Below are 27237 nucleotides of genomic sequence, written 5' to 3' on the forward strand. Positions count from 1 at the left end.
GGCAAGAAATCTTGAAAACAAATGTGCTCACTAAACCAATCCATTTGGTAAGAATGCTATTTGATATAAATATTTTTCTTATTGATAAGATTTAAGTAAAACTATATATATTATAAAAATACTATTTTAAAATTGTGCTATAGATAATGGACATAGCAAGAGATATGTCAATATACTGTATCTAATAAACTCCTATTGGTATTTGGGTGTAAATATATAGAAATGTGTCCAAATATGTATTTCATAATGAATAGCAATTTGTCAAATAGCCTTTTATTAGTTTTTAGAATTTATTTGGCATGAACATTTATCGCCTATTGTCTTGAATAATAGCTAAATCTGCAATAAGAGAAGCTATAGTACATAGTTGGCCTCCACCATTAAATTCAAAACTTTTTGATTAGCCATTTGCTAAACTCTTCATTGCTGGCACAATCTTTTTCTCTAGAGGCAGAGACTCAACATGGATTGGTTTTCTACAGCACAAGAGTTCTGAAACAACAAAAGGTCACTCACCATGGTCGCTGTACCTTCGCTGCTTCTGGCTAGAAGATATACTTCTTTGAACTTTGTGATGTGGAGACTGTCCAGTGCTATTGTTGAGATCACTACTTGGCCTGACTTTAGCAAGAGAAAGGTTGCTGCTAGAGCTTGAGTCACTAGCATCCAACTAAATATAAATAGATAGGACAAAGGTTAAGCCATTAGCAACATGGATCTGCATTCTTAAGAAAACTACATCTAGTTCTTTGCGGCTGACTTTACACATAATGCTAAATTATAATACATTGTGGGGAGGGAGGTTGGATTAGTGTGATGTCATTATAGCTTATTCCACCAAACATAGTTAAAATAATGCAATATGAACATTTTCTACCCCATCTTGAAAGAATTTTCTCAAGCTTAATACCTCCTGAAAAAACAATCAAACTAAAATTACTATTTTTGATGCTATTCTTAGGCTACTGATTGGATGTGGTTGGGAAGATAAAAAATGGGGATGTGAGTATTTTGCTTGCCAGAATTTCCTGTTCCGCTTCCTATCTTAAACCTGGAAAAAAAAGCTACTGCAAACAGGCCATTTTTGATTCTGATTACACAATTGCAGTGTGGTGGGAAGTTGCATGCAGCCTTCAGACATTTTACCATAAACCATCCAGCTGAAATTAATTCAAACTGACAAAGCCTAAAATTACCAGATTTTTTCCAAAGCCATCCAGCATTTTAAGATCAGAATCATGGGATTCCCTGTGACATTCTAGAGAACTGAAAGTTGGACTTTGGAGAAGAAGGATGGAAAGAATATTGATACTGTTGGAGAAGGCTCCTGAGAATCACAGACTCATTGAATAAATCAAGCCAGTGTTCTCACTTCAGGCAAAAATGACCAGGCTCAAATTATCCTATTTTGGACACATTATACCAATATCTAGATCTCTGGAGAAGGGTCTAATATTAAGAAAGATAAAAGGGGTGGGGGTGGGGGAAAAAGAACAGGATGACCACCAGCAAGGTGTATGGATTCATTTCCAAAGTGATGAGTATATCACTGAAAGATGTGAAAAAACAGGTTAGAGAAGTTCCTCAAGGAGAAAATCTATCTATGTGGTTTCTAAAAGTCCACAATGATTTGATGGTGCATAATCAATAATTTGATTCAACATTTCCAGCTGCTATTTTCTCTTTCCCTAATTCCAATTAGGAATGAGGGAAAAAAAAGACAGATTTCATTTTAAAATATTGGCTGCTATAGGAGAAATATAAAATTCCCTAGTGCTTCCCTTACCATTGCATTTTTGCTATCAGTTGGCAACTGTCAATGAATATTCAGAGCTTATAGTACTTCAGCATCAGTAAGATGAAGATGTGCATCTGACATCTTGCATCTGCATTTCCCCTGATCACAGAGCAGGATATTAATAAATAACTCTGGCAATTTCTTTCTAAAACGATTATCTTTACTGTATTAATACTAAAAATGCTCGTGTGTGTGTGTGTGTGTGTGTGTGCGCGCCTAATTTCCTTTTTCTTCCATCTTATGAAAAGAAAACAGATATATGTTAAATAACAGACGCATAGACAGAAAATGTAATCTTGCTTAAGAAGAAGCACCGTTTCCTGATTTTTAGCCTTATGCCTTAACCCAGGCATGTCAAACTTCTGGCCTATGGGCCGGATGTGTCACGCCAAAACCACGTCCCACTGCTGGCAATGGGGATAAAGTTGTGATATGTTGTGCAATGTCATGTGATGTCACGAGTTTGACATGCCTGCCTTAACCATAACACCAAATGTACTATTTCAACTATATTAAGAGCCAAACTATTATTTGTTTTTATATAAGGCTATAAGCCAATTCAGATATCTTACACCCTAGTTTATTGTGATGAGAACATAAGCCTTAAATTCATGTGTCTATTTAAAAAGAATTGCTGCACACTTGATACAGGAACTAACTTGTGCTGCTAAATACTGAACACACACACAGACCACACACAGTACAAATTTTAAAGAAAGAGTAATAAAACAATATGCTTTGTGATTATATTCAGCTTATGTTAGTTTGCAGAGTTTACTTACCTCTGATGATTTCCTCCCCAGTAGTAAATATGTAGCAGTGATTTCATCGTATTTCATTTTACTAAGAGATTCCTGAATTTCTTCTTGAGAATATCCCATTCCAACCATAATATCTAAAAATGAGTTTTTAGGTTTGATTGGCATATTATATAAATTATAGATTTGTAATAGAACATTTAACTCAATTTACAGACATATTATGGCAAAGATGTTTCTCCTTTATAAATGAAGCAGTACTCCATATTACAATGTACACTATATTATTAATTATTGATGTTTCCTATCTCAATTCATTGGTTACCTATTCTCTTCTGGTCTGCAATGTCTAATTCTGGTTCCACAAAAGGTTTAAGTTCATCATCCTCGTGTCCTGCATTGATCCATCTGTCCTTCATTATTTGCTGCAAAGACAGTTTTTATATTATTTCAACAGCAACAAACATCTCTAGTAAAGCTCACGTCTTAATACTAATAACTGAAAGCAAGTAAGCTTGCCTTATTTGAGAAATAAGCACTGGCACTTGCCTTTCCTTCTGATACTAACAATTGACTTCATCCTATATAGAGCAAAATAAATAGTGTATATTTTTAATTTGTGGCAATGTTATTTTTCCCAAATCTTACTTTCTTATTCTGCATACAATGCACCAGACATAAATTTTAAATTCTAGTAATGGAAAACTGGAATGGTAGCTTAAAAAGTCCATATTAAGAACTAGTTCAGGCTATATTGAAATTATCATGATTCTGTGACCTAGCTTTTCTATTACAATCCATCACATACCCCTTCCCCCATATGAATATAACTACTGAATCACCTTCTGTCAGACACTGTCAGAGAAAGGAAGGACAGTATGGGATGTTTCTGGTTTATAGGCTTACACTGATCCAAAGAGAGAAAGAAGTGGTCCCCACAAAGGAAATAAAAGTATGGTTATCTAAGCAATCTTTGATTTCTTCCAAGGAATAAGATGGGATGGATGCTTGCTGCTAAAACAGACAAGTCTTAGTGGCTACAACTTCTGTGGTTACAATACCAAAGAAAGAGAAGGAGAGGCATGCTAATAAAAGCCCTGTATCATTCTATAGTAGAGGGTTAAAATACTGGCTTCAATCAAAGCAAATCACTATAATTTCAGATATGCTGCAGTCCTTTCCTTAAATGTTTTCTATCTGTAACTTTTTCTCTTTTTGCAATTTGCATTATGGCAAATTTGTATACAAGAATAGGGACATTTCTCTCACAAGGAGTCTCAAAAAAGTCTGCTGATTCACTGTAAGTATCATGTCATGTATGCCTTTTTTCCATTGCTCTGAAACAGAAAAGGCTGTATCCAAGGGTACACTTTACCAGACATTGTTTTCACCAACAGCTTACCAATACGATAGTTTGTGGAAGAAATTAGCTTTTTCTCCATGATTCTTAAGATAGTATGGTACAGTGTTGTGGTGGAGCCAGGTTGTTCCAGCTCACAAGAGCTGATAGTTAAATTTTCTGGAATTTTGTTAGCTGCCTAGGAACAGAGTTAAGCTACTATACCAAGCATGCAGATCAGCTGTTCAGCGTGTAGCAATGGCAGCAATGGAACTAGCAGAGCCGGTTGTTAAACAATTACCATTATACCACTTAATTAGTATTTAAGATTCCTTCACATAATATAACTAACATGAAGAATAGCATTTGGGCTGCAAAAATTCAGAGAACTGGATGGATGCACTAATGGAGTGGATATTTTCTGGATTTCTACAACCCAGGTTCGTTAGACCAAGGATAAGGCTAACAAAACGTACTCATCAAGATGGGTACATATTATCTCTAGCATATCAGAACTAGTTGTTGAGAAAAGTTATGAGCCTTGTGTCCTCTTCTGGGTTTCTTAGAGACAGACTGCTGGCTATCAATGAAACAAATGCTTTAAATAGATCTCCGCTTTGATTCTAAAAACATGTTCACAAATCATTTTGATGTTTGTTTTAAACAAGCGCTTTCTAAGGGAAAAGGGCTAACATGGACAACATTGGTATATAAATTATTTTTGCTTTCCTTTCTTTCTTTCAGAAAATAAAATATTATTTAGTATATACTGTGTATATGCAGTTATTAAAATAGTAATAAAATACATAATATACAATACATTAAACAAATATTAAAAAAATGTTCAGTATCAAACAATCATTAAAAAGGTGGGGAAAACATTTTTCCAGACTTCATACTTGGAACCCCTAAATGAATCTAACTTTTATTATTATGATATTATGTATATATATGTAATAATAATAACAAAAACAACAACAAATAAAAATGCCTAACCCTAACCCTGCAAGCAAGAACTGGTAGGACCATAAAATAGAGAAAGTAACAGAAAATGAAGAAGCTAAAGTGCTCAGATAGACACCTGCCACGTAACATTCCAGACTTAACAATTGTTGATAAAAAAGACAAAAACATCTGGATAGTGGACGTGGCAGTACCTGCAGACAGCAGAAGAGAAGAGAAGGAACTGGAGAAGATAACAAAATACAAAGACCTGCAAATAGAAACAGAATAACTGTGGCAATAGAAAACAAAGGTAGTACCAATATTAATAGGTGCCTTGAGAGCAATCCCAAAACAACTGGAACACTAGTTAAACACTACTGGCATTGACAAATTCACCACCAGTCAATTGCAAAAGTCAGCTTTACTTGCAACCACTTATATCCTGCAATGATAGCACCATCAAACATCCACATCTGCCTATCTCAGGTTCTTGGGAAATCCAGTCTGAATATTGGCTGACTGTGCAACGAATCATAATAAAAATCTGCCTATATTCCAAGTCCTGGGAAGAATTCAATAGATGGATAAACATGACTAATCTAGTCTAGACATCTAGCTGGATAAGAATAAGTTCCCATCTCTAACTCTGACTTTAACCCAATTTTTTATTTAAGTTGGGACTTATACTTACAAACACACTGCTTATTACTAAAAATGGTGGATAGCATCCTCCTTCCTTGAGTTGACAAAGCGCTGAAGACACATAATGCTTTCAGGAGTCACCACAAACTGCTGAATATTAAAAACAAGCACCTTGCAATTCCTGAAAGGATTGTGTGGCTTCAGAGCTTTGTTGGCTTTAGAAAGAACGCCATCAACCAGTTTTAGTAATGGACAGTAAGTAATCTATTTAGTAACTGATGATCATTTAGTAATAATTACATATCACATGCCTAGCTGTTCTCCAATAGTAGTACTCTGCTCATATCTTAAAAAGAAATGGTCCCATTTTCTAGTTCTTCAAGACTGTTTTAAACAAACGTTTTAAAATATCAATATTTAACATTAAAAACCTCAATACAACTGTTGCCAAAACACTAATTTATGGGCGAGTATTGGTACAAAAATAAATCTAATGATCAGCCAGGACCAGATTGCTATAATTAAGTCATTCAGCTAGATTACGACTCACAAAGCACACTTCAGGTGATACACAACACCTCTTTAAAATTCAGAAACTTAAAAACACCAAGGACAGAGTTCATTACTAACAATATAATAATTTCGGTCAACTGTATAATGCCATGAATAGCACAATATGCAATGTTTCTATAGCCAGCAACAAGGTTTGAGTTTCTCAAGTAATGGAGAGGGCATGTGAGGAAAGTTAATTATATCTGGTATAAAATATGCTATAGGCGTTTTAAAATATCCAAGTATATTTTCTCTTTCTGCAACTGAAATACAACCAGGGAGATCTAGCAGATGCAAAGTTATTAAGGAATATATTCTATGCAAAAATAAACATAAAAATTATTAAGTCTACTACTACTGTTACAGTAAAATAAAAGTTTATTCAGTATGCTATTACCTCAAGAGTGCCTCTTTTAGTTGGGTTTAGCACCAGGAAACGTTTTAGCAGGTTTTCACAATCTGTTGACATGTAGAAAGGAATCCTGTATTTTCCTCTTAACACTCTCTCTCTGAGTTCCTTAAATCAACAGCGATCAGAACATTATAAAAAGCAGTCAATATGCTGATACAGCTGAGAAATGACATTAAGAAGTGTTTCCCATTCCTCATCTTTTAAATATAAATTAGCTACATACCTTTAGATTCTGCCCGTCAAAAGGCAGAGATCCACTCACAAGAGTATAAAGAATGACACCTAAGCTCCAAACATCTACTTCAGGTCCATCATATTTCTTGCCTTGGAAGAGTTCTGGAGCAGCATAGGGAGGGCTGCCACAAAATGTGTCCAGTTTATTACCAACTGTAAACTCATTACTAAAACCAAAATCGGCTATTTTAATGTTCATGTCTGCATCGAGTAATAAATTTTCAGCCTATAGGGAAAAAATAATTTGGTAAGACTGGGGGGGGGGGATTTGGGGCACAAAAAATAAACAGCTGGACTTCAAGAAGTAGTTTATATAATTGGCATAACAGTTAAAGATTTAACAGATAAACAGCTGAACATTATCTGGCAACTGAAAACAAATAAAGAACGTAAAATATACCCAATTATATATTATTACTTAATAAAGATTTATCATCTTTATGAAAAGATACCAAAAAGCTGATTTTTTTCAAAAGCTGAAGTTTCATAATGAAACTTTCATAACTTTTTTACTCAGTTTAGAACTGAGTAAAAAAGGAAAGATCAGGTAGAAGCTTTTGGCAGTGAGAAATTAAAGTGAAACAGTTGAAGTTTTAAAGGTGGCCACCGAAGAAAGAAAGGAAAGCAAGGAAACAGGTTTAAAATCTTGGAACAACACATGAAGAACTGAAGAAATAAGGGAAATTAAGCAAAGATGCTGAAAGCCCAAACAAAGATGGAGTTTTGAGGATATTATAGTATATGCAAGCTGGAATGTTGCTTCTGTTACAGTCTGGAAAAAGACTATATCACATTGAGTAAGAACAACTTTTCATAGAGACAAGGAATGATGGAATAATAGTATGAGGCTGTGTAAAGTTTAAAATAAGGAGTTAGATGTGTTGCTTCTACTTTTGCCTTTAAATCAACTTGTACTTGTGCAACAGAGCACTATTTAGTATAAAAAACATTTTAAAATACTTTTTATATGTTTTCCTAAAATATGTTTAACTCTATTAAAATGCCAGCCAAATATTAACCTTATTAACATGCCAAGCAATCGTTCATCTTTGTCACAGAATGTAATCCATTATTTTTTTCAGACTAAGTTAAATGCAAGAGTAAAAAAAATATGGACTAAAAATGCAAATTATTGTCACGTAAAATTCTTTATAATTCTCTTACCTTGAGATCTCTGTGAACAATATGCTTTTGGTGGCAATACTGCACTGCAGATACTATCTGGATAGAAAGGTTCAATGATAAAAAAATAGACATTGTTTATAGAATCAGATTTTGCAGTCATATATTCTAGCAACTGTGCTTAAAATTAGGAAAAGTTATAGAGTTAATACAGGACATATTATGAGTGCGAAGGGGTGCAGCTCCAAATATATTTCTCAAAATTAGTAAGAATTATTCAAATAGTAGTGTTTACTACAAGACTGAAGGCAAATCTATTATTTACACTGGCTATTATTAATCTTCCATTAGCAGCCCACTTTTTAAAAATTTCTTAAGTAATTCCCATGAGTCCTAAATGTGCCCATGCATATTCTTGAAATAAAATTAATGATGAAGGTGAGTCCTTTGCTATGTAGCATTTTAGTCCCCATATGCAAAAATAAAAATCTATTTTTGAAAATGATGTGAAGATAGGAATCTGGGTTCTAAGAAAGTTATTTGAAAGATTGTAATGATAATAACATAATTATACAAAAGTAATTCATTGTAGAGTTCAGAAAAAAATTATTTCAATAACATAAACAAGGATTATAATAAAAAACCCAAGGCAACCAATTCTAACAAGGAAAACAAATTTGCAAGACTGCATAAGAAGTCTACATGACTACAACAAAATGCTTAGTAAAAGATCTGAAAATTAAAACAGCACATATAAAAGATACATATAGATGGAGGAAAGAGTAATGTACCACCAAGGAAGAGTACACAGAGATAGTCCATAATTGCAAAGCTGGTATTACAGTGAGCAGAGATTGACAAAGAATATCAAGAACAATTAAAAGAACTCATTCAGAAATGTTCAAAATAAAGAGAGAAATAAATATATTATCTGCATAATTAAGACTGTAAAATACTAGCAGACAAAAAAAGAAAGAAAACAAAAACATAAATTACTCAATTCCAGCTTCTGCTCAATCTTCCTCAATAAGATGGGATGTGTTCCTCTTGGCAATTACAAATAGCAGAATGAAGGGGCAAGTCTAAAGCATGGGACTGAAGAAGCATAATATGAGTAACTTGAACTCTCTAAGGCCAGATGCAAAGCAAGGGAGCTTATTGATAATCTAGTTGAACTGTTATGGAATTCTGGACAGGTAATGAAGTATCAGATGAATGTAGAGAATAAATGTCCCTCAAAAGAGTGAAAGAGAGAAACTCTTCCAGTTGAGTTTTAGGCTGGAATGTGGAACTGAAGTTGGTCACATTTGTGGATAACCTCTGAAGGCAGTAGTGTAGAGGCAGGGCTCAGCAAGCTGGAGAAAAAATCACGTGGAATGCCACTAAGGAACTGTTTTAATGTTTTTATTAATTATTTCACTGAGCAAGTGAACAAAATGCTTATCAAATCTGCAGATGACACACTGGATGGAATATTAATATCCCATTCATAAACCATTTTCACAACTTACAAAAAGGAGCTAAAAATTAACGGATTGAAATATAACAGATAAAAGTAAAATTCTTCACTTAGGAAAAAGAAATCAGTATAGGATGAGGAACAGCGGGTAACAGCACTTGTGAAAAAAGTCTTCAAAAACAAGTTGGTTGCAAACTGAGAATGAGCAACAATGTGATTACTGCATGAACAGCAAATGAAATTTTAAACAACAATAAACACATATTGAAATCACAATAGTTCCACTTTCTTCTAGGTTCATCACACTGCCTCGCAAAGCTTGTGCCCAGCTGTGGGCATCAGATTTTAAAAAGGAATTAGACAAACTGGAACAGGTTCTGAGAATAGCAAAACGAATTATCAGGGAGCTAGAAATCGAATCCTATGATGAAATATTGAAAGAATGGAGATATTTAGCCTGAAAACAAGAGGGAATATGACAGCATTCTTTAAATATCTGAAAAAATATTAAACAGAATATACCAAGACCTGTTCTCATCCTACAGGGCATCAGAATCAATTTAAGATAAAGAAAGCACATTCTAATTGAATATTAGGAAACATTCCACAATAATGTTTTTTTGCTTCTCTTTAGTTGACATACTAAAGCTGAAGAGAGACAGACATAAGTTGTCAATCCTTCAGGTTCCTTTATAGAACTGAGATTAGATTTAATGGCCTAAAAAGTCTTTTCCTGCTCTGGTTGGATTCTTCTATTAAAAGTATTCTCTATTAACTCCTTGTAGAAACACTGAATTATGTAGGAGTTACCTTCCTTTAATTCTGTATCATATAACTTACAGCATCAATATTGGTGGACTGCTGTCACATTGTTGAAGTCAATTTTATCAGTATTTTCCACCATGAACAAACGTCTCTATAAGGATGAGATCAATCACTAACAGGAAAAAAATCTTGAAATCTTTTACATCAAATTATTTTTATACCTGTCTAAATTTCGCTCTTGCCTCTTTTTCCTTCATTCTTCCATGTGCAACTAGATAATCAAATACCTCCCCTGTAATTAAGGCATAAAAAAGAAAAACAGATCACTTAATGATCAAATAGTAAATTATTCTTCACTGTGACAATAAATGTATAATTAGAAACTAACAGAACATTCATGTGTAATTTTATAGATTTCAAGTAATATTTTATTAAACATCTTCAGAATTGTTATAGTATTTCTATCAATTTTTGGTTTTTTGCTTAATACTTTAGAACAATCTAAAGTATTAGATTAATACATTAAGATTAATTTTCAACTACTGTGAACATTTTGAAACTCTGTGGAGGATAAATGGGCTATAATTGTTTAGATAGGTAAGCCAAATAACTACAAGAAATGACAACACTTTCCAACTTTCTCATCAATGTTGGAATTGGTATTCCAAAACATACTTTTTCTAATCTTGGTGATGTAAGATAATCATGACAGCAATAATAAATAACACCAAATCTAATTTTGATCCAAAATGGTGATTCATTTAGATTAGTAGATTCCATAATTCAACTGCATATTGCATGAAAGAGATAATTTTGCCTGTGCTCAATCTCCTATAATAAATGGCACTGGGTAATTAACTTTTAGTAACACAAGAAAGAAAAAAGTATTATTATTTATACCATATGATTTTATATTATTTTTAGTTTTGCATATGATTTGTTAAGCCATGATCATGCTTCTTTCCCCCCAAAGCTGTAGTCTATGGGACAGTTCAAATATTGAGAATGTTTGCTCTCCATTATGCCAAATTCTTCCCAATTTTCTGTATTAAATAAGGTCAAAATTATTGTTGCAGCAATATCATAGAAAGTTAGATCGCTAATGATGGGAAACTGAAGTAGTTTATAATGACTTGTACCTAATGTTAGAATCAAGAGTAAATACATGAATATAATATGAAGTGGGAAACTGCCTGAATCAATTTCTTATACTACCACAGATTCCTCTGTCCAGTTATTAGAAATTTTCCATCATCTGTAACCCATATTTAGATCCTGTAGCTCTCCTGAACTTTTGCATATAATGATCCACAGATGACTTTGGGGAAATTATGTGAGCTGCTTTCCCATCCTATAACAAATATAGCCCACATATTTTTAGAGAATTGGAAAGAATTTCAGGATAACATCCCTTGCATTCTTTTAAAGCTCCCCCATAATGTATATGTAAGAAATTACTTCTATAGTTAGGGAAGCAGAGACTGTGGTTACTATGCTTCTATATTTGAGAGAGTTGCATGATTTAATAATAATAATAATAATAATAATAATAATAATAATAATAATAATAGTAGTAGTAGTAGTAGTAGTAGTAAAGTTAGAAAAATAATATTCTTTCAAATTGAAAGCTATATACTGATTAAAGAAAATCCAATTAACAAGTCACCCTAAATATAATGACAATACAACAAATTTTGATCTGCTCAGAATGAGTCTTCTAGGAACATGCTTGGTAACAAAACCATGCTGTTATATTATACAAATTAAGAACTGTAATTTGTTCTTTTCAAACCATCTATATTGAAAAAAAAATCAAAGGCTCCCTATTTTAATATAGTATGCAAATGAAATATATTATAGCATAATATGCAAATAAAAAGTAAAATATCAAATGGAAAAAATGAAAAGATTACTCATAATTTGTTAATATATTTGTTCAAGGGAAGTACTAGTTGTGTTATAAATAACATATAACAGAATATGCTCATTTGCTATTGAGAACTTAAGTCAGGAACAACGTAATTAGGGATATCACTGTTTATCCCCCACTCCAAGTACCCCACCTGAGTTTTGTTCTGATCTTTTCCTGTTCTTATGTGTCAGTAATTATTATTTGTTCTCTATTTGCAGTAGGGAATTGAATGTGCATTACTTCCACTCCCAATAACACATAATACATTATAACATTATCATAACACTGAACAATCACTGAGCAATTGTTCATATTGGAGAACTACCTGTATAGTCAATCTCTAAAAACCATTCATGAAACTAGCCTCTTTTATAGGTTTTAGGCTCAACTATTTTAAATAATTTATATATGTACTTCCTCCCAGTAAAGAGGGAGCACATTCCAGAAAGGTGGAGGGAGACAATAAGCAACACAGCCTGGAAATGGATATGAGAATGATAGCCACTCCTTAGAATCTCACAGGTTATATCTGTTAGGCTGAGGACAGCAAGGATTTAGTCTGGCAAGATTCGGTCTGTTATGTGTAAGCAAATATAGAATCAAACTATAGCTGAATTGTATTTCATGTTGTTCTTAGGCTTAGCCTGACATCAATGAATTGAATGCCAGTATTCATTTTAGACTAGGCATTGTGATTATGATATTGATAACATTCTCTTTCATAAGCTCTATTGTCAAAAACAGAATAGAGAACAAATCACAATGCAGTAACTAAAAGACAACAAGCCTACCTTAAAATTTTACACAGAATAGAACAGAATAGAATTCTTTATTGGCCAAGTATGGTTGGACACACAAGGATTTTGCTTCAGTACATAAGCTCTCAGTGTACATACAAGTAATAGTTATAGTCATGATCATATACAATATGAAAATAATTCATCATAAATTGTTAAATATAACACTTCATCATAAATCATAAGATACAAAATTTAGTGATAGTCATAGAGTACTAGCTAAGCAAACAACATAAATCATACTAGGGTAAAAAAAACCTAATATAAATTGTAAAATACAAGCAGCGAAGTTATAGTCATAAGATAAGGATAGGTAATAGGAAAGATGAGGAGTATCATAGTAATACAGCTTTACTAAATATTTTGACAGTGTTGTAGAAATTAGTTAAGCAGAGTGATGGCATGGGGGAAAAAACTGTCCTTATGTCTAGTCGTTCTGGTGTGCAATGCCCTGTTGTGTCATTTTGAGGGAAGAAGTTGAAATAGTTTATGTCCAGGATGTAAGGGGTCTGTAGATATTTTCACAGCCCTCTTTCTTGCTCCTGCCATATACAGGTCCGCAATGGAAGGCAGGCTGGTAGCAATTGTTTTTTCTGCAGTTCTAACTATCCGTTGAAGTCTGTGTCTGTCTTGTTTGGTTGTAGTTCCAAATCAGACAGTTATAGAGGTGCAATTGACAGACTCAATAATTCTTTTGTAGAACTGTATCAGCAGCTCCTTGGGTAGTCTGAGCTTTCTGAGTTGGCACAGGAAGAACATTCTTTGTTGTGCTTTTTTATGACATTTCTGATGTTAGGTGTCAATTTTAAATCTTAAGATATTATAGAACCTAGAAACTTGGAAGTCTCTACTGTTGATACTGTGTTGTCTAGTATTATAAGAGGTTGTAGAATAGTACAGTTTCTCCTAAAGTCTACTATCATTTCTACAGTTTTGAGTGTGTTCAGTTCAAGATTATTCCGGCCGCACCACAAGGCTAGTTGTTCAACCTCCCATCTGTATGCCGATTCGTTGTTGTCTCGAATGAGGCCAATCGCTGTAGTATCATCTGCAAACTTCAGTACTTTAACAGAAGGACCCTTGCATAGGTCTTTGGAGATTCAAGATATGGTAGGATGTAGTGCAGAGCTGTATTAACAGTATCATCTGCTGATCTATTTGCTCGGTAGGCAAATTGTAAGGGGTCTAAAAGCGGATCTGTGATAGTTTTCAGGTGGGCTAGCACTAACCTTTCAAAGGTTTTCGTAACTACAGATGTCAGACCAACCTGTTTGTAGTAGTCATTCAGTTCTTTGATGGAGGGTTTCTTTGGCACTGGGATGATAGTAGAGCATTTGAAGCAAGAGGGAACATAGCACATCTCTAGTGATTTATTAAAGATTTGGGTGAAGATGGGGGCCAATTGATCAGCACAAGCTTTCAAGCAAGGAGTTATCTTGTCTGGGCCTGATGCTTTTCCAGGCTTTTGTCTGTGAAATAGACCTTGCACATCATTTTCTGTAATCACCAGAGATGGGGAACCCAAAGGGATGGGGTCAGTTGTAGGAGGTATAGCTGTTATTGGTATTATCTGAGAGGGAGATGGTGCAGAACATCTACCCAGAGGGGAAGACTGGCTGGAGAGGCCCTGTTAAAGAAACTCCTGAATTCAAAGACTAGATAGAAAGGGGAGTGCTTGGAGAATGATGAATCCATTAGCTGCTTTGTGAGGTCAAACGTTTTAAACAACAACCACAAAAACAATAATAAGTGGTGATGGGAAAAGCTATAGATTTCCAGGCATTAAAAATATTCCTCAATGTTGATATCATCAATAAAATAGGTCCCTTCATGTACCTGTCCATCTTATCTCTAGTAAGTCTCTGAAAACATTTTTAATGCTGCGCAGGTTAATGGACTCAAATTGATCTTGGATAATCTAGCCCAAGACCATTAAGTGCTTTAACAATCATTAACTGTACTTTATATTGAACCCAGAAACAACAGAAAACCAATAGAGTTGGCAGATAATCACAGTTCCAAGTTGACTGTTGGGACATAGCTAACCAATGGTCTAGAAAAGCATTAATTTTGCCTTATTTAGATGGTAGTAGGATTTTATACAGAGGAAATTATTTGTATGTATAAGACTTGATATAGCTTTCAGCTTGTAGCTATCATTGAAATATGTCTTTTTCTACCTGCAAGACAAACTGCAGGAAAAAATCAGAGCAATTAAACACCTCATTTTCAGAAGACAATTTAACATCAAATATTGGGATTGTCCAGAATATTAATAAAAATTAAATTAAAAACCAAAAGCATGTCTAAGCCAAGATAGGAAAAACACTGAAGTAGCAACTAATCAATCATAATAATACCACAAGGGATTAAATGTGATTTGAAGCCCAATATGAAGAACATCCTGACCTGATTTAATTCATTTATAACTTTTAGAATAAATAAGTAAATAAAACTAAATATGAAATGTAAAACACAAAATTATTTAAGAAGTATCTGAGGATTTGGGAAAGCTAACTGGTTCTAAAATAATAAGAAACAACTGTAAGCACTGATTCCTGAGGAGATAAAAGTATCAAAGTATTGTTAAAATTTAAGTTCCGATGCTTTGAAAAACATTTAAAATTTCTTTTATATTCTATAAAATATGACTATAAACTGTTTATTTATTTATGAGACTTATATACCGCTTTAAGTGCAAGCACTCTCTAAGAGGTGTACACCAGTAAGCAATGTATATATATATTTACATTGCCCCCAACAATCTGGGTCCTCATTTTACCTACCCCGGAAGGATGGAAGGCTGAGTCAACCTTGAGCCGGTGAGATTTGAACCGCTGACCTGCTGAACACAGTCAGCTAAAGTGGCCTGCAGTACTGCACCCTAACTGCTGCGCCACCTCGGCTCATAACTGTTCCCACAGTTAATCTTTAATAACCAGTTAATCTAATCGGTGTTCTTTCCCAGTGTTCTTTATCACTGAGTAGAAGGAAGCTATTCTATGTAAATAAAAAAAATCTGTCCAATCATTTCTTACAGTATATTTACATGCTAAATATAAATAAATTGTTCTGTCTACGAACAATCAGATCTCTTTTATAACTCTTAGTGACCGAGATTTCATTTTGTTTTCCAAAATGCAAAATAAAGAGGAAGTAATGAAGATAAAATTATCTTGTTTGTGGACAATTTTTAGGGTTAACCCCAAACATTTTGATAGCTAATCATAACAGTCTATGTATAAAATGTTTTATTGTGTACAAATAAAAAAGAAAGTGATAAATTGTGCTGTACAAGTGATATACTGTACTGTGTACAAAGGACAAACCAGTGTAAAAATGTTTATTTGTAAATTAACATATTATTTAGAAAATATATAAAGCACCAAAGACATAAAAGAAAGAATTGAGGGGAAAATACACATTTCAAGAATTACACTTTTTATTTTCCCAACTGGATAGAAAGGAAGTTTATTAATATAACAAATACAATTATTTAAACAGGGCAAATAAATTAACAAGTACAAGTGTTTTTTGAAAGAACAAATATCTAAAATTCTGGAGTCCTATTCTAGACAACTTTAGAGTCCTTGCTTAATAACAAGGGAAAAGTAATCATTGAAAATAATTAAGTATTCTTATATTTACAATGAAAGGCAAGTGGTGATTCTTAAATTTCTTATTCAAAATTAAAATTTTATATAAATAGAAGCTAGATAAGTGTCTTGCCTGCAAATGTTTGAACTTACCTCCACTTGCATATTCCATGATTAAGTAGAGTGTTTTTTCAGTCTCAATTACTTCAAATAATTTAACTGGAACAATAACAACCCAAAAAAAAAGAAAGAGAAAGAACCAATTTAGAGATGCTATCAGTTATATGTATCTACTTGTACAATATTTTCTGTATTTCATTCTCCTACCTGATATTCCAGTGAATGATATCAAATACAAAAACAAATTTTAATCAAATTTTCCTTGGAATACAAGAACAGCAAAGAATTGCTAAGTACATTAGAAACCTGGCTCCTTTTGCAAATTGCCATCTCAATTTTCCATTTAATGTCCTTTGGCTAAAAATGCTAAGGACTGACTCTACGTAGTATGTTGTTTTCACTGAGTCATAGCCTCTCCTTAAGCTGAACTGCATATTCTATAATTAAAATCACAGGGGAATCTCAAAAGCAGTTTACAGGCAGAGATGAGTATTCACAGAAAAATGTCAAAAGCCTTGCTAAACATCAGCCGAAAGAAAGCTCTCTGCATTGTAACAATAGCACTTTTTTTCCTCTATTAGGGGATGCAGTACTAAAACCACTTATGTTCAGACCTCTAAGTAGTTTCAGGAAGCACCCATTGATTATATTTTAGGAAGCCAATTCCCCCCCAACAAATCAAAGGATAATGCAAAAACATTTAAGTGAGCCCATCCTGTTATTTCACTGTCACATTCAGGAGATTTAAAATATTATATACGTAAACATTTATTACTGTAATATATAAAACAGCTAAATTTATTCAAATAAGCAAGCTAAAGCAATAGAAACAAAATAACAAGACATTGCCTATTAACAATCATACAATACATAATTATAAACTAGCTCTCCATTATATCATCACAATTCTCATTTGAAATCAACACAAGACTTGCTTTTGATATCTTCTCAAGATAGCATAAGAATTCATTAATGCTAACAATTTTATTTTAAAATCTGAAAATTAACCTTTACCATTACTCTTTTTCTTAAGAAAGTCAGAAAAATGTCTTCTATTTAGTTGTCTAGGATTTGAATAGAAAGTTTTATTAAGAAAAAGTAAAATGCTGATTGATACTGATGTTGGTTCCGAACCAAACATATGGGAATTGTACTCCTCCATTCAGAGGTGCTTCATAATTTGAGGTTTTACTGCAGACAATGTATCGGGATGGTATTGCCATTGCCAGCAATGGGGTGGGCGCGGCTTCCGGATGACGAGTCCGGCCCACCGGCCGGCAGTTGGACACCCGTTTTACTGTGTTAGTAAATGATCAGGAAGCAGCAGGTGTGGCAAATATTTTTGCAGTTACATTTTGTGCACCAATTGCAGCCATTCCTGGATGAGGGGTCTCAAAATTACTGACGCCTTACTGACCTCCCATTTAGATTATGATACTACATGGTGCTGCCCTTGGAAAATATTTAGAAGCTACTGCATGGGGCTTCTTCTTCAAAAGCATATTACTATCATTTGAAAGAAATCAAAATGGCCTTTGAAGTAAACCAGAAAAAAACGTTATTACTCAGTTTCCTAATAGCAATAGCACTTAGACTTATATACCGCTTCACAGTGCTTTACAGCCCTCTCTAAGCCAAGGGTTCTCAATCTTGGCAACTTTAAGACTTGTGGACTTCAACTCCCAGAATTCCTCAGCCAGCATGGCTGAGGAATTCTGGGAGTTGTTGTCCACAAGTCGTAAAGTTGCTAAAGTTGAGAACCCCTGCTCTAAGCGGTTTACAGAGTCAGCATATTGCCCCCAAAAATCTGGGTCCTCATTTTATCAGCCTCAGAAGGATGGAAGGATGAGTCAACCTTGAGCCAGTTAGAATCGAACTGCTGGCAGTTGGGAGAATTAGCCTTGAATTCAGGATTCTAACTACTGCGCCACCACATTAAATGATAATATATACATATAATACTGTTGTAAAATAAATAAATAGAGATCACCGGGAGAATCAATGAGAAAAACATTTAATAAAACCTAGCTTTCGTCGGAAGCTTCCGACATCGTCGGGGTTAAAAGCAGTCATTGGGAAGAAACTTATATATGATCACTAAACGCCTGCATCCGGCTTCTGGACCGCGTCACCGGTCCCGGATGATCAAATTGCACCCTGAGCATACCCTTTGCGTCAGCGCCCAGCCCTTTCCGGTTTCTATTCCGTACGCTATTGTTCACTCCTCCATCGCTAGTTCTGGGGCTAGTCCCAGAACTCCACTCAGCCCCAGAACTAGTGATGGAGGAGTGAACAATAGCGTACAGAATAGAAACAGGAAAGGGCTGGGCGCTGACGCAAAGAGTATGCTCAGAGTGCAATTTGATCATCCGGGACCGGTGACGCGGTCCAGAAGCCGGATGCAGGCGTTTAGTGATCATATATAAGTTTCTTCCCAATGACTGCTTTTAACCCCGACGATGTCGGAAGCTTCCGACGAAAGCTAGGTTTTATTAAATGTTTTTCTCATTGATTCTCCTGGTGATCGCTATTTATTTATTTTACAATATGAATATACCCAGGAGTCAAATTTTTACCCACATTATTAACCATATAATACTGTATATGTACATAATATCATTTAATTATTTATGCTAGTATATTACGTATGTTTAGATCAGGGGCCTTCAAACTTGGCCCTTTTATGACTTGTGGACTTCAACTCCCAGAATTCCTCAGCCTGGCTAAGGAATTCTGGGAGTTGAAGTCCAAAAGTCATAAAAGGGCCAAGTTTGAAGACCCGTGGTTTAGATAGTGAAATGATATTTTCAGATTAATTTGAATAGAGATGTGCATATGGTTACTGGAAGAAATTTATAGAAATAAGGCAGACTTCAGTATTAATACATCATTTTTTCATAATTATAATCTCTATATTACATTTGGTTAATTAAGGTTTTTGCCTCAAGCTAAGAATCCAATATTTGTTCAATTTCTGGTAAACTTATAACTCTTATCAAAGATCAAGTCTTCCTACATATCTGATAATTACAAAAGTACTAACTGAGAACTAAACATTGCTAATGAATTATACTGATTAGAGACACACAAGATTCAAAATATTCCTTTCAAATAAGTATTCAAATCAATTTTCACAGCTGGATCATATACTCAGATAATATCTCAGATATATAATCTAATTCTTAGTTTTTCTCAAATTAGCTTTTCTCAAATTAGAATCACATGAATACAGTTGTTACTTAATGTGTGTTCTTTAGCATTACCATGTCAAAAAATACTGTATTGTAGTTATACATCTTAAGAAAAAAGATGTTAATTTAAAAAGGGGGGGGGAGAGAAAAGCATTTTTTTTCTGATAGGTTCATAACAACAAAACCCCGAGATACAAGTAATGTGTTAATTGAACTTCAGAATTTAATCCAAAAGTAATAGTCTCTTAGCAACTACAAACTAGTTACTGCTTTATTGTCTTCAATATCCAAACTATATTCTCTTCAGTATCCAAACTACAAAAATGCTAACTTCACAAAAATTACTTTCAGTAATAACTAACTAATTTCAATACCGCTGTTTACTTTTATATCCCAATTAAGCTGATATAACTCAATCTCATTTGAAAATAAATGTGTACTTGGGTTATAAATTCAGCATGTGCGACCCTCTGCTGAATGCTGCAGAGCTGCAGCAGATCCAAATATTTTAAGGACAAAGTCTCCTGAAGCTGGGGAAAATTTTACAATGAAACAATTATTTTATGGATAGTACTTAGCAATAGCACTTAGACCTATATACCGTCCCATGGTACTTTACAGCACTCTCTAGGTGATTTATAGAGCCAGCGTTATTGCCCCCAACAATTTAGGGCCTCATTTTACTGACTTCGGAAGGATAGAAGGCTGAGTCTACCTTGAGCCGGTCAGGATCGAACTCTTGGCAGTGGGAAGAGTTAGCCTGCAATACTGCATTCTAACCACTGCACCACCATGGCTATTTCTAGTACTTCAGCAGTGGAAAAGATCAAAGGGAAGCATTCTTTGAGACGCACCATTCCATTTATTAAGGCTATTAGATCTGAGCTGCAAAAATGTTTTACTGTAATTGAGTGGTCATCTTCATATTTTTTTTCTGTCCAGATTTGGAAGCCTATTTTCTTTCATATTCCCCTCATCCTTTTCTCTAGCAATGTTTCTAATTATTTTCTTTCTCCCCAGTGTCTTATTCTCTTCACCTCCTTGCTTTATACTCTATTGTTCCCTCTCCTTTTTCCTGAGCGCTTTCCCTTTCCTGTTAGCCTGAAGGTCCTCAACATATGTTACCCAGTTGGATGAGGGCTTATTGGAGGTGGAGGAAACAGAAGCTGAGCTGAGTGTTTGCTCAGAGCAGCTCAAGTCTTTCCAGAAAGAATTAATGTAATAGAGCATGTCTGAGCACTTATAAGGAACAGTGCCCAAGATAATGAGACAGCCTTACAAAAGACAAAGCCAGGGCAGAATGAAACATAGAAAGCAGACTTTTCAATTTTTATCTAATCCATTTATTCCCATATCTCAACAATTAATATTCTTTAGCATGCTTCAGAAGAAATTTGGATTATCAGCTGTAATGGATATATATACAATTGCTTCCTCTGAAAGGGAACAAACCACAGGCAAGATAAAGTATTCATTTACATCCAGAAGGCTTCTGACTTTGAAAACTGCCTTCCCCTGCAGAATGTGGAAACTACTTGAGTTATGATGAGCCAATGTTATTTGTGATACCTGCTCATAATATACCATAGAATGTTTCGTGATGTTATGACGAATCCATTAATTCTATTTTGCAGCAAATCATTAAGGGAGTGGCATGCCCAGTAAAAAGATTTCACATATAGGAGATAACTATGAGATCAATCTGCACACTGAGACTTTAGATTTTTAAATTTGAGTATAGTTGAATGAAACTGTGGAAATATAGGAAGATAAGTGAATGCAGTAGGAGAATGACTGATGTGCTTAAAAATTATATGTATTATGAAGATGTTAAATGTACATATATTTTAAAAATACATATTTGAATGGATAAACAGCTATGCAACAAAAGAACATTTAAATCATACTCTACCTATATTGGGATGATTTAAAATCTTCATTATCCTTACTTCCCTAAACAGCTAAAAAAGAAAATTAAAAAGTTAGTATTACATACCTTGCAACTGTGAGAACATGTGCATGTAAGAACATGTGCATGTAAACATATTTGAACAGTTTGGAAAATTACAAGTATACCAAAAAAAACTTAAAAGATATAAGTGCTTTCTCTCTTTCCGTATATAAGCAAGCATACTTTGAAGACCAAGTTTTAAAAATTTCAGAAAAACATTCAATCTTCTTTCAGGTGTTCTTAACCTGAAGATTAGATTAGAACTTTAGAGAGTCACTTTAGTCTAGCGCAGTAGTGATGAACCTATGGCACGTGTGCCAGAGGCGGCACTCAGAGCCCTCTCTGTGGGCATGTGTGCCGTTGCCCCAGCCCCACCTCCCCCCATGGCCCCCTTACCAGCAGCCCCCCCTGAAGGAAAGTCGCCCCTGAGCATGGCCTGCACAGAGCAGCGCAGCCAAGGACATGGCAGCCGGGACAAAACTCTGCCCTCGCGCCCCATCACTTGCAGATGATGCTGCAGGGTGCGGGTGGAGGGTATAGCCACCATGGTGCTGCTGGGCTGCCTGGGCGATCTGCTGTGGTGGGCCATGGAGGCAGTGGGTGGCTCTGTGGGTGGGCAGGGGACTGTTTTGGGGCACTCGGTCTCTAAAAGATTCGCCATCACTGGTCTAGTGGTTAAGGCACTAGGCTAGAAACCAGGAGACTATGAGTTAGTCCCATTTGAGGCATGAAAGCTGACTGGGTGACTTGGACTAGTCATTCTCTCTCAGGCCAACTCACATCATAGGCTTCCTGTTGGGAGGAGGAAAAAGAGGAGGAGGAGGAGGAAGAGGAGGAGGTATTAGATATGTTCATTGCCTTGGGTAATTTATAAAAGTAATAAATGTGGGAAAAATTATAAATAAAACTTCACACCTTTAATTCTTCAAGTGCCAAAGCTAAAACATTCTAAAATAATGTTATAGTTTGAAGGGTGACTGGAATCTGTCCAGTTCTAAATAAATATCCTAACCCTGCTTCGGAGTTACCAGATGAATTCCTATCTGAGGACTTGCAGGAAGTTGAGGTGAGCTAGCTGGAAATCAACATGATTGCCTGCTATTGGTTTCAGAAGATGAGGGCTCTTGGCTGTTGCCTCCACTCAGTGAAAGGGTTCACCATATGGAGAAGACAGTGGAGCAAAGGGACTCTGCAAGGTTCCTTGCAAAAGAGGACCCACACCTTCCCATAATGAGCAACAATGACACTGTGTCTACTTACAGTAGATAGGTAGCAAGCCCAGGGACAATTGTTCACTAATTCATACTCCATGTTCCTGGAATCTTAACTTTTGAATCCCATGACTCTAACTTTGAATTGCAGACTGACTGACAAATCTTCTATGCCTCTTTGACCCTCAGATTTCCCTGACAATTCTTTTGCCTGCTGCTTTGAAGATGGAAACTTTGGGACTCTAATAAGGTGACTTTTCTTGACTTTGGGAATTTCTTCCTCACTTATGTGTACATGTTCATTTGTGCTCAAGCTTCCTCTCTAACCTCATTTTTTTAATGCAGAAATTCAGAATTCAATGAGACAAGGAGCCTGATGAGTGGCAAAGGAAGTCCCCTAGATATATTGGTACTCTTAGCCACCACATTGGGAAGTCTGTCTGTAGACTGTAAATTATATCCAATAACAGTTATTCAAATATTGGAAAATTCCCTCAACTAGATAAAGATGTTGAATATTCCTGGCCATTCTTTTCTCCCTGCAATCCATTATACATGTCCACATCAATTCCACAAATATGCACTGTGCTGCAGGAATTAGATGATTGCTAAAAGTCACCTCTCCACTCCATTGGCAGAAATTTTTAATCACTGGAATGACTACCATTAAAGGTTCATAATAACTCAACAATACTTACGTTTTTCTTCCTTTTATAATTTGATTTCATATACTTAATAAGGAATATGACATCAGAAAGTTTTAGAATTGCATTTGTATATGCATGTTGCTATTAAAGCACTTGCTCCATTTTGGACATTTAGGTATTTTAAAAAGAAAGGCAATTATGCCCTTTTATACTTTCCTATAATATATAAGATTCTATTTAAATATATAACTAGATTGTTCTAAACTGAATATACATCTATTAGAGCAGGCATGTCAAACTTGCAACATCACATAACATCGCGGAGCTTTTTCTCCATTGCTGGCAATGGGGTGGGCGCGGTTTTTGGATGATGCATCCGGCCAGCGGGCCGGCAGTTTGACACCCCTGTATTAGAGCATAGTCATTATCTGGGAAAATGAACGGCATGCTAAATTATTTTCAACTTGAAGTAAGATATTTTCATCAAGGTTGTTAATAAAGTAAATAAAATATTCACTTGACAGCTGGGATTTTCAGTTGGGAAGATTCCAAAAGCAAAGACTGATTCCTAAGAACTGCATGATCTGCACAATGGTTTTCTTTTTCTGCTTTTGAAGTAACCAAGGTTTCAAGTTGACACTCCAAACATTTGCTTTGTTATTTTCTGCTCTTAATAGAGAAAGGAGCACAGCAATCAAATGGTTTTATTTTAAATCAACCACTGCCTCAGAGCTAATGCTACCAAAATATCATTTCATTGTTGATAGAACAGAGTTTTTAGAAAAAACATCATAAGAAATTAGCATTAAAACACTCATCAAACAGCTATAAAATTTACTGAATAAATAGCATCAGTCATAGTTTGGAAATATACATTCAACACAAAATCCGTCTCACTGTTGGAAACCTAAAAATGCAGCAGAGAATGTTCTATAGTGAAACAATGGGCAAGATTGAATGCTTAATCCTCCTTACACTTCTTCCTGTTCTACAGAGGAGATTCCTGATATGAATTTGCTACGTAACTCAAGTAAACATTTTGGGCAACAGGAAGTTACAGGTTACAGTTACAGGCATGGTTTATATCGCCTCCACTGCTCATATTCCCTGTTGGTTTGTAATCTGGATCCCTAATTTCAATCCATATAGTTCTAGCCTGAAAAAGTGATCTGTGAAGATGCTGTATTTATAATTTTTTTCCATTAATCAAAATGACAGACACAATTCAGTTTATAGTATAGATTTGGGTAAGAGAATATAGATATAATACTGATTTCATGTTTTTAATAAAAATTTTGAGCTCAGATCAAAACTAATTTTATTAATTACATGATTTCTTCCATTCTATCCATTAGAAGAGAAAGGTAAGATTAAAATGAAATCATATTGAATACGCTATTCTTAAAATAATACACAATGTTTAAAAATGGAAGACAGAAGTGCCAGAAAAGAATATTCTAAACAAAGTAGTATACCTAAAAGATGGAACAACTAATAAACTTACCTTTTGTAGACTAGTTGGATTCAATTGAGTTTTGTCAATTATTTTTATTGCAACCTAGAAAAAATACAATTGTTTGATTTCTGTTAACTGTAGCTGTATTGCAAAGCAGAAATACTTATTGTTAATAGTATATTACCGAATGAGCAAGCAGTGCACAAAAATCAATTTAATGTCAATAGTAATAATAATAATGGATGATGATATAATATATACAGCACCTAGCTTCCAGTGATTCTGGGCAGTTTACAAATTGTTTAAAACATTAAAGATAAGACAAACAACAAGAGACAAAAATGAAGAATAAAGATGACAAGGATGACAAAACTCGATTGGAAAAAAGGAAAACAGCCCATAGAATCTAAAGGAAGTTATAACAGAATCTTTCTTCAAATCCCATTTCTAAATACAGTCCATAATCAATATTTACATTATTTCTTCTGCAGTGAAGACAGGCGTTTGTTACTAATAATGGACAGTCAATTGTTACCTAGAACATAGAAAGTGATCTCCTGAATCTCTCTCTCTACATATATACAAGTACATACACACAAGTGTGGGTGTGGGTGTCTATAATTTACTGAATCTAGAATTCTGATAAGTAGAAATGTATTTATATATTTCTTCAAAATTATGAATACTCTGCAATCACGACTTTCATTGTGCCAAACAGAAATATTTTAACTGGTCAAATTAAATCACAGTGGACCTCAAAATTATGAATTCCATGTTTTTCTTGTCTGTTTAGGTTGCTGTTAAGAGTCAATCAACCAGCTTTAACACAAAACATAGTTCAAAATATATATGGATAATACATTACTAGTTTGAACTAGGTGTTTATAATATCCTTATTGAATACAGCTTTATTGTCTTCAGACTGAATTCACTCTAACATAATTCACTGGGGGTGTAACAGAACTGCTTGGAAACATCAGCTGATACAATAGACAGCTGTTTGTTTGCAAATACTGTTTTCTTCTTGAAAGCAGTGTTACTATATTTCCATAGTAATTAGCAGCAAACAGGTGGTATTTATTTTCATTTATTTTTTCTTAAACAATAGTTTACCTGATTTGTCATATGATTTGTATTATCTTTCCTGTTTTCTATAATTCCCTTCTATTTACATCTCCTTCCATTGTAATTTTCTGCCAAAAATCTCCAAAAGTTTAACCTTTTCATTAATAAAAGGCAAATACATGAGTTAAGAGTACTAAATCTATTACCTCAACATTATGTTCTACTTGAAGACATAAGGTACGGTGAGTAAAGAGATTGCCTCTAAAAACATGTTTAAGGGAAACTGTCCTTCCAAATGGTATCAGAAAAATAGTAAATGTTATCAAAAGTCAGCCATTAAAGGTGGATGACTCTAAACCTATAAATGAAAGAGCAGAAAGAAATTTTGAAGAGTGCATAGCTGTCTGTTTCTAGTGTTTTTCTTAGAATTATGTTCAAGGTAATTTAAAAATGTACATATTCTCATGAAACACAAGATAAATTGCTTCATAACTGGTGACTAATAAAAGACTATTAAATCATGAGGGATGCTTGGTGGTCTCTGAGCTTGCTTTTCTTGCAGATGTTTCATTACCCAAACTAGGTAACAACATCACTAGCACTGATGATGTTACCTAGTTTGGGTAATGAAATGTCTGTAAGAAAACAAGCTAGCTCAGAGACCACCAAGGACCCCTCATGTCAACCCTGAACTACAAATATTCTCCTGTATTAGTACTATTAAATTATTTTAAATTCAGGCTGAAAAGGCTCAATACTTAATTAGCCAATAAAATGCAGTAGATATGTATTGGATTTGGGTCTGACGTGGGAAAAATTCTTCAGATTCAGCATTGGCATACCTGTACTATACTACGTATCACTGGCTCTTGAAAAAAACTATGCTTTTCCTAGTCTTACACAGCAGCCAAGCAGAATTTGTATGAAAAAGTATCAAAATGACTTGGTATTTTATTAGATGAGGAGAAATAAATACAGAATCTAGTATCACTATAAAAACAGCAGTACAATACAATGTGGGCAATAGATTCTACAGCAGGGGTCCCGAACCTCTGAGGCTGAAACCCACTACTGGACCTTGAACTGTTCAGAATCAGGCCATGGAAATAGCAAGCTAGAGCATGCACTTGCGCATCCCCACATGCCAGCAGCCCGCCACTTGCACAAAAGGAGCTGTGCGCATGGGCACTTGCCCATCGCTTGGGCAGAACCATCCCCTCTACCGCCGCCCCCCCCCCACCAGTACACAAAGCCAGAAAGGTTGG

The 27237-nt window shown here is 34.8% G+C and overlaps 1 protein-coding gene across 5 annotated transcripts in view; it reads right to left on the reverse strand.

Annotated features, from left to right (window-relative positions):
* MARK3 (microtubule affinity regulating kinase 3) overlaps positions 1–27237 on the reverse strand; it is a 77243-nt gene that overhangs the window by 22096 nt on the left and 27910 nt on the right. For 4 of the 5 annotated variants that reach the window (XM_039368934.1, XM_039368932.1, XM_039368933.1 and 1 more), the window contains exons 3-12: positions 24956–25009; positions 21555–21603; positions 16485–16550; positions 10248–10318; positions 7845–7901; positions 6670–6906; positions 6432–6551; positions 2882–2981; positions 2581–2693; positions 517–670 (exon numbers count right to left, since the gene is read on the reverse strand). In XM_039368934.1, coding sequence (XP_039224868.1) covers positions 517–670; positions 2581–2693; positions 2882–2981; positions 6432–6551; positions 6670–6906; positions 7845–7901; positions 10248–10318; positions 16485–16550; positions 21555–21603; positions 24956–25009 — 1021 coding nt within the window. Of the gene's footprint in view, positions 1–516; positions 671–2580; positions 2694–2881; positions 2982–6431; positions 6552–6669; positions 6907–7844; positions 7902–10247; positions 10319–16484; positions 16551–21554; positions 21604–23968; positions 24121–24955; positions 25010–27237 lie in introns of those variants that run through there. The other variant, XM_039368935.1, reaches the window with a different exon arrangement.

This window comes from Crotalus tigris, unplaced genomic scaffold (genome assembly GCF_016545835.1).
Source record: "Crotalus tigris isolate CLP2741 ecotype Arizona unplaced genomic scaffold, ASM1654583v1 scf7180000020955.813331, whole genome shotgun sequence".
NCBI classification, from domain to species: Eukaryota; Metazoa; Chordata; class Lepidosauria; order Squamata; family Viperidae; genus Crotalus; species Crotalus tigris.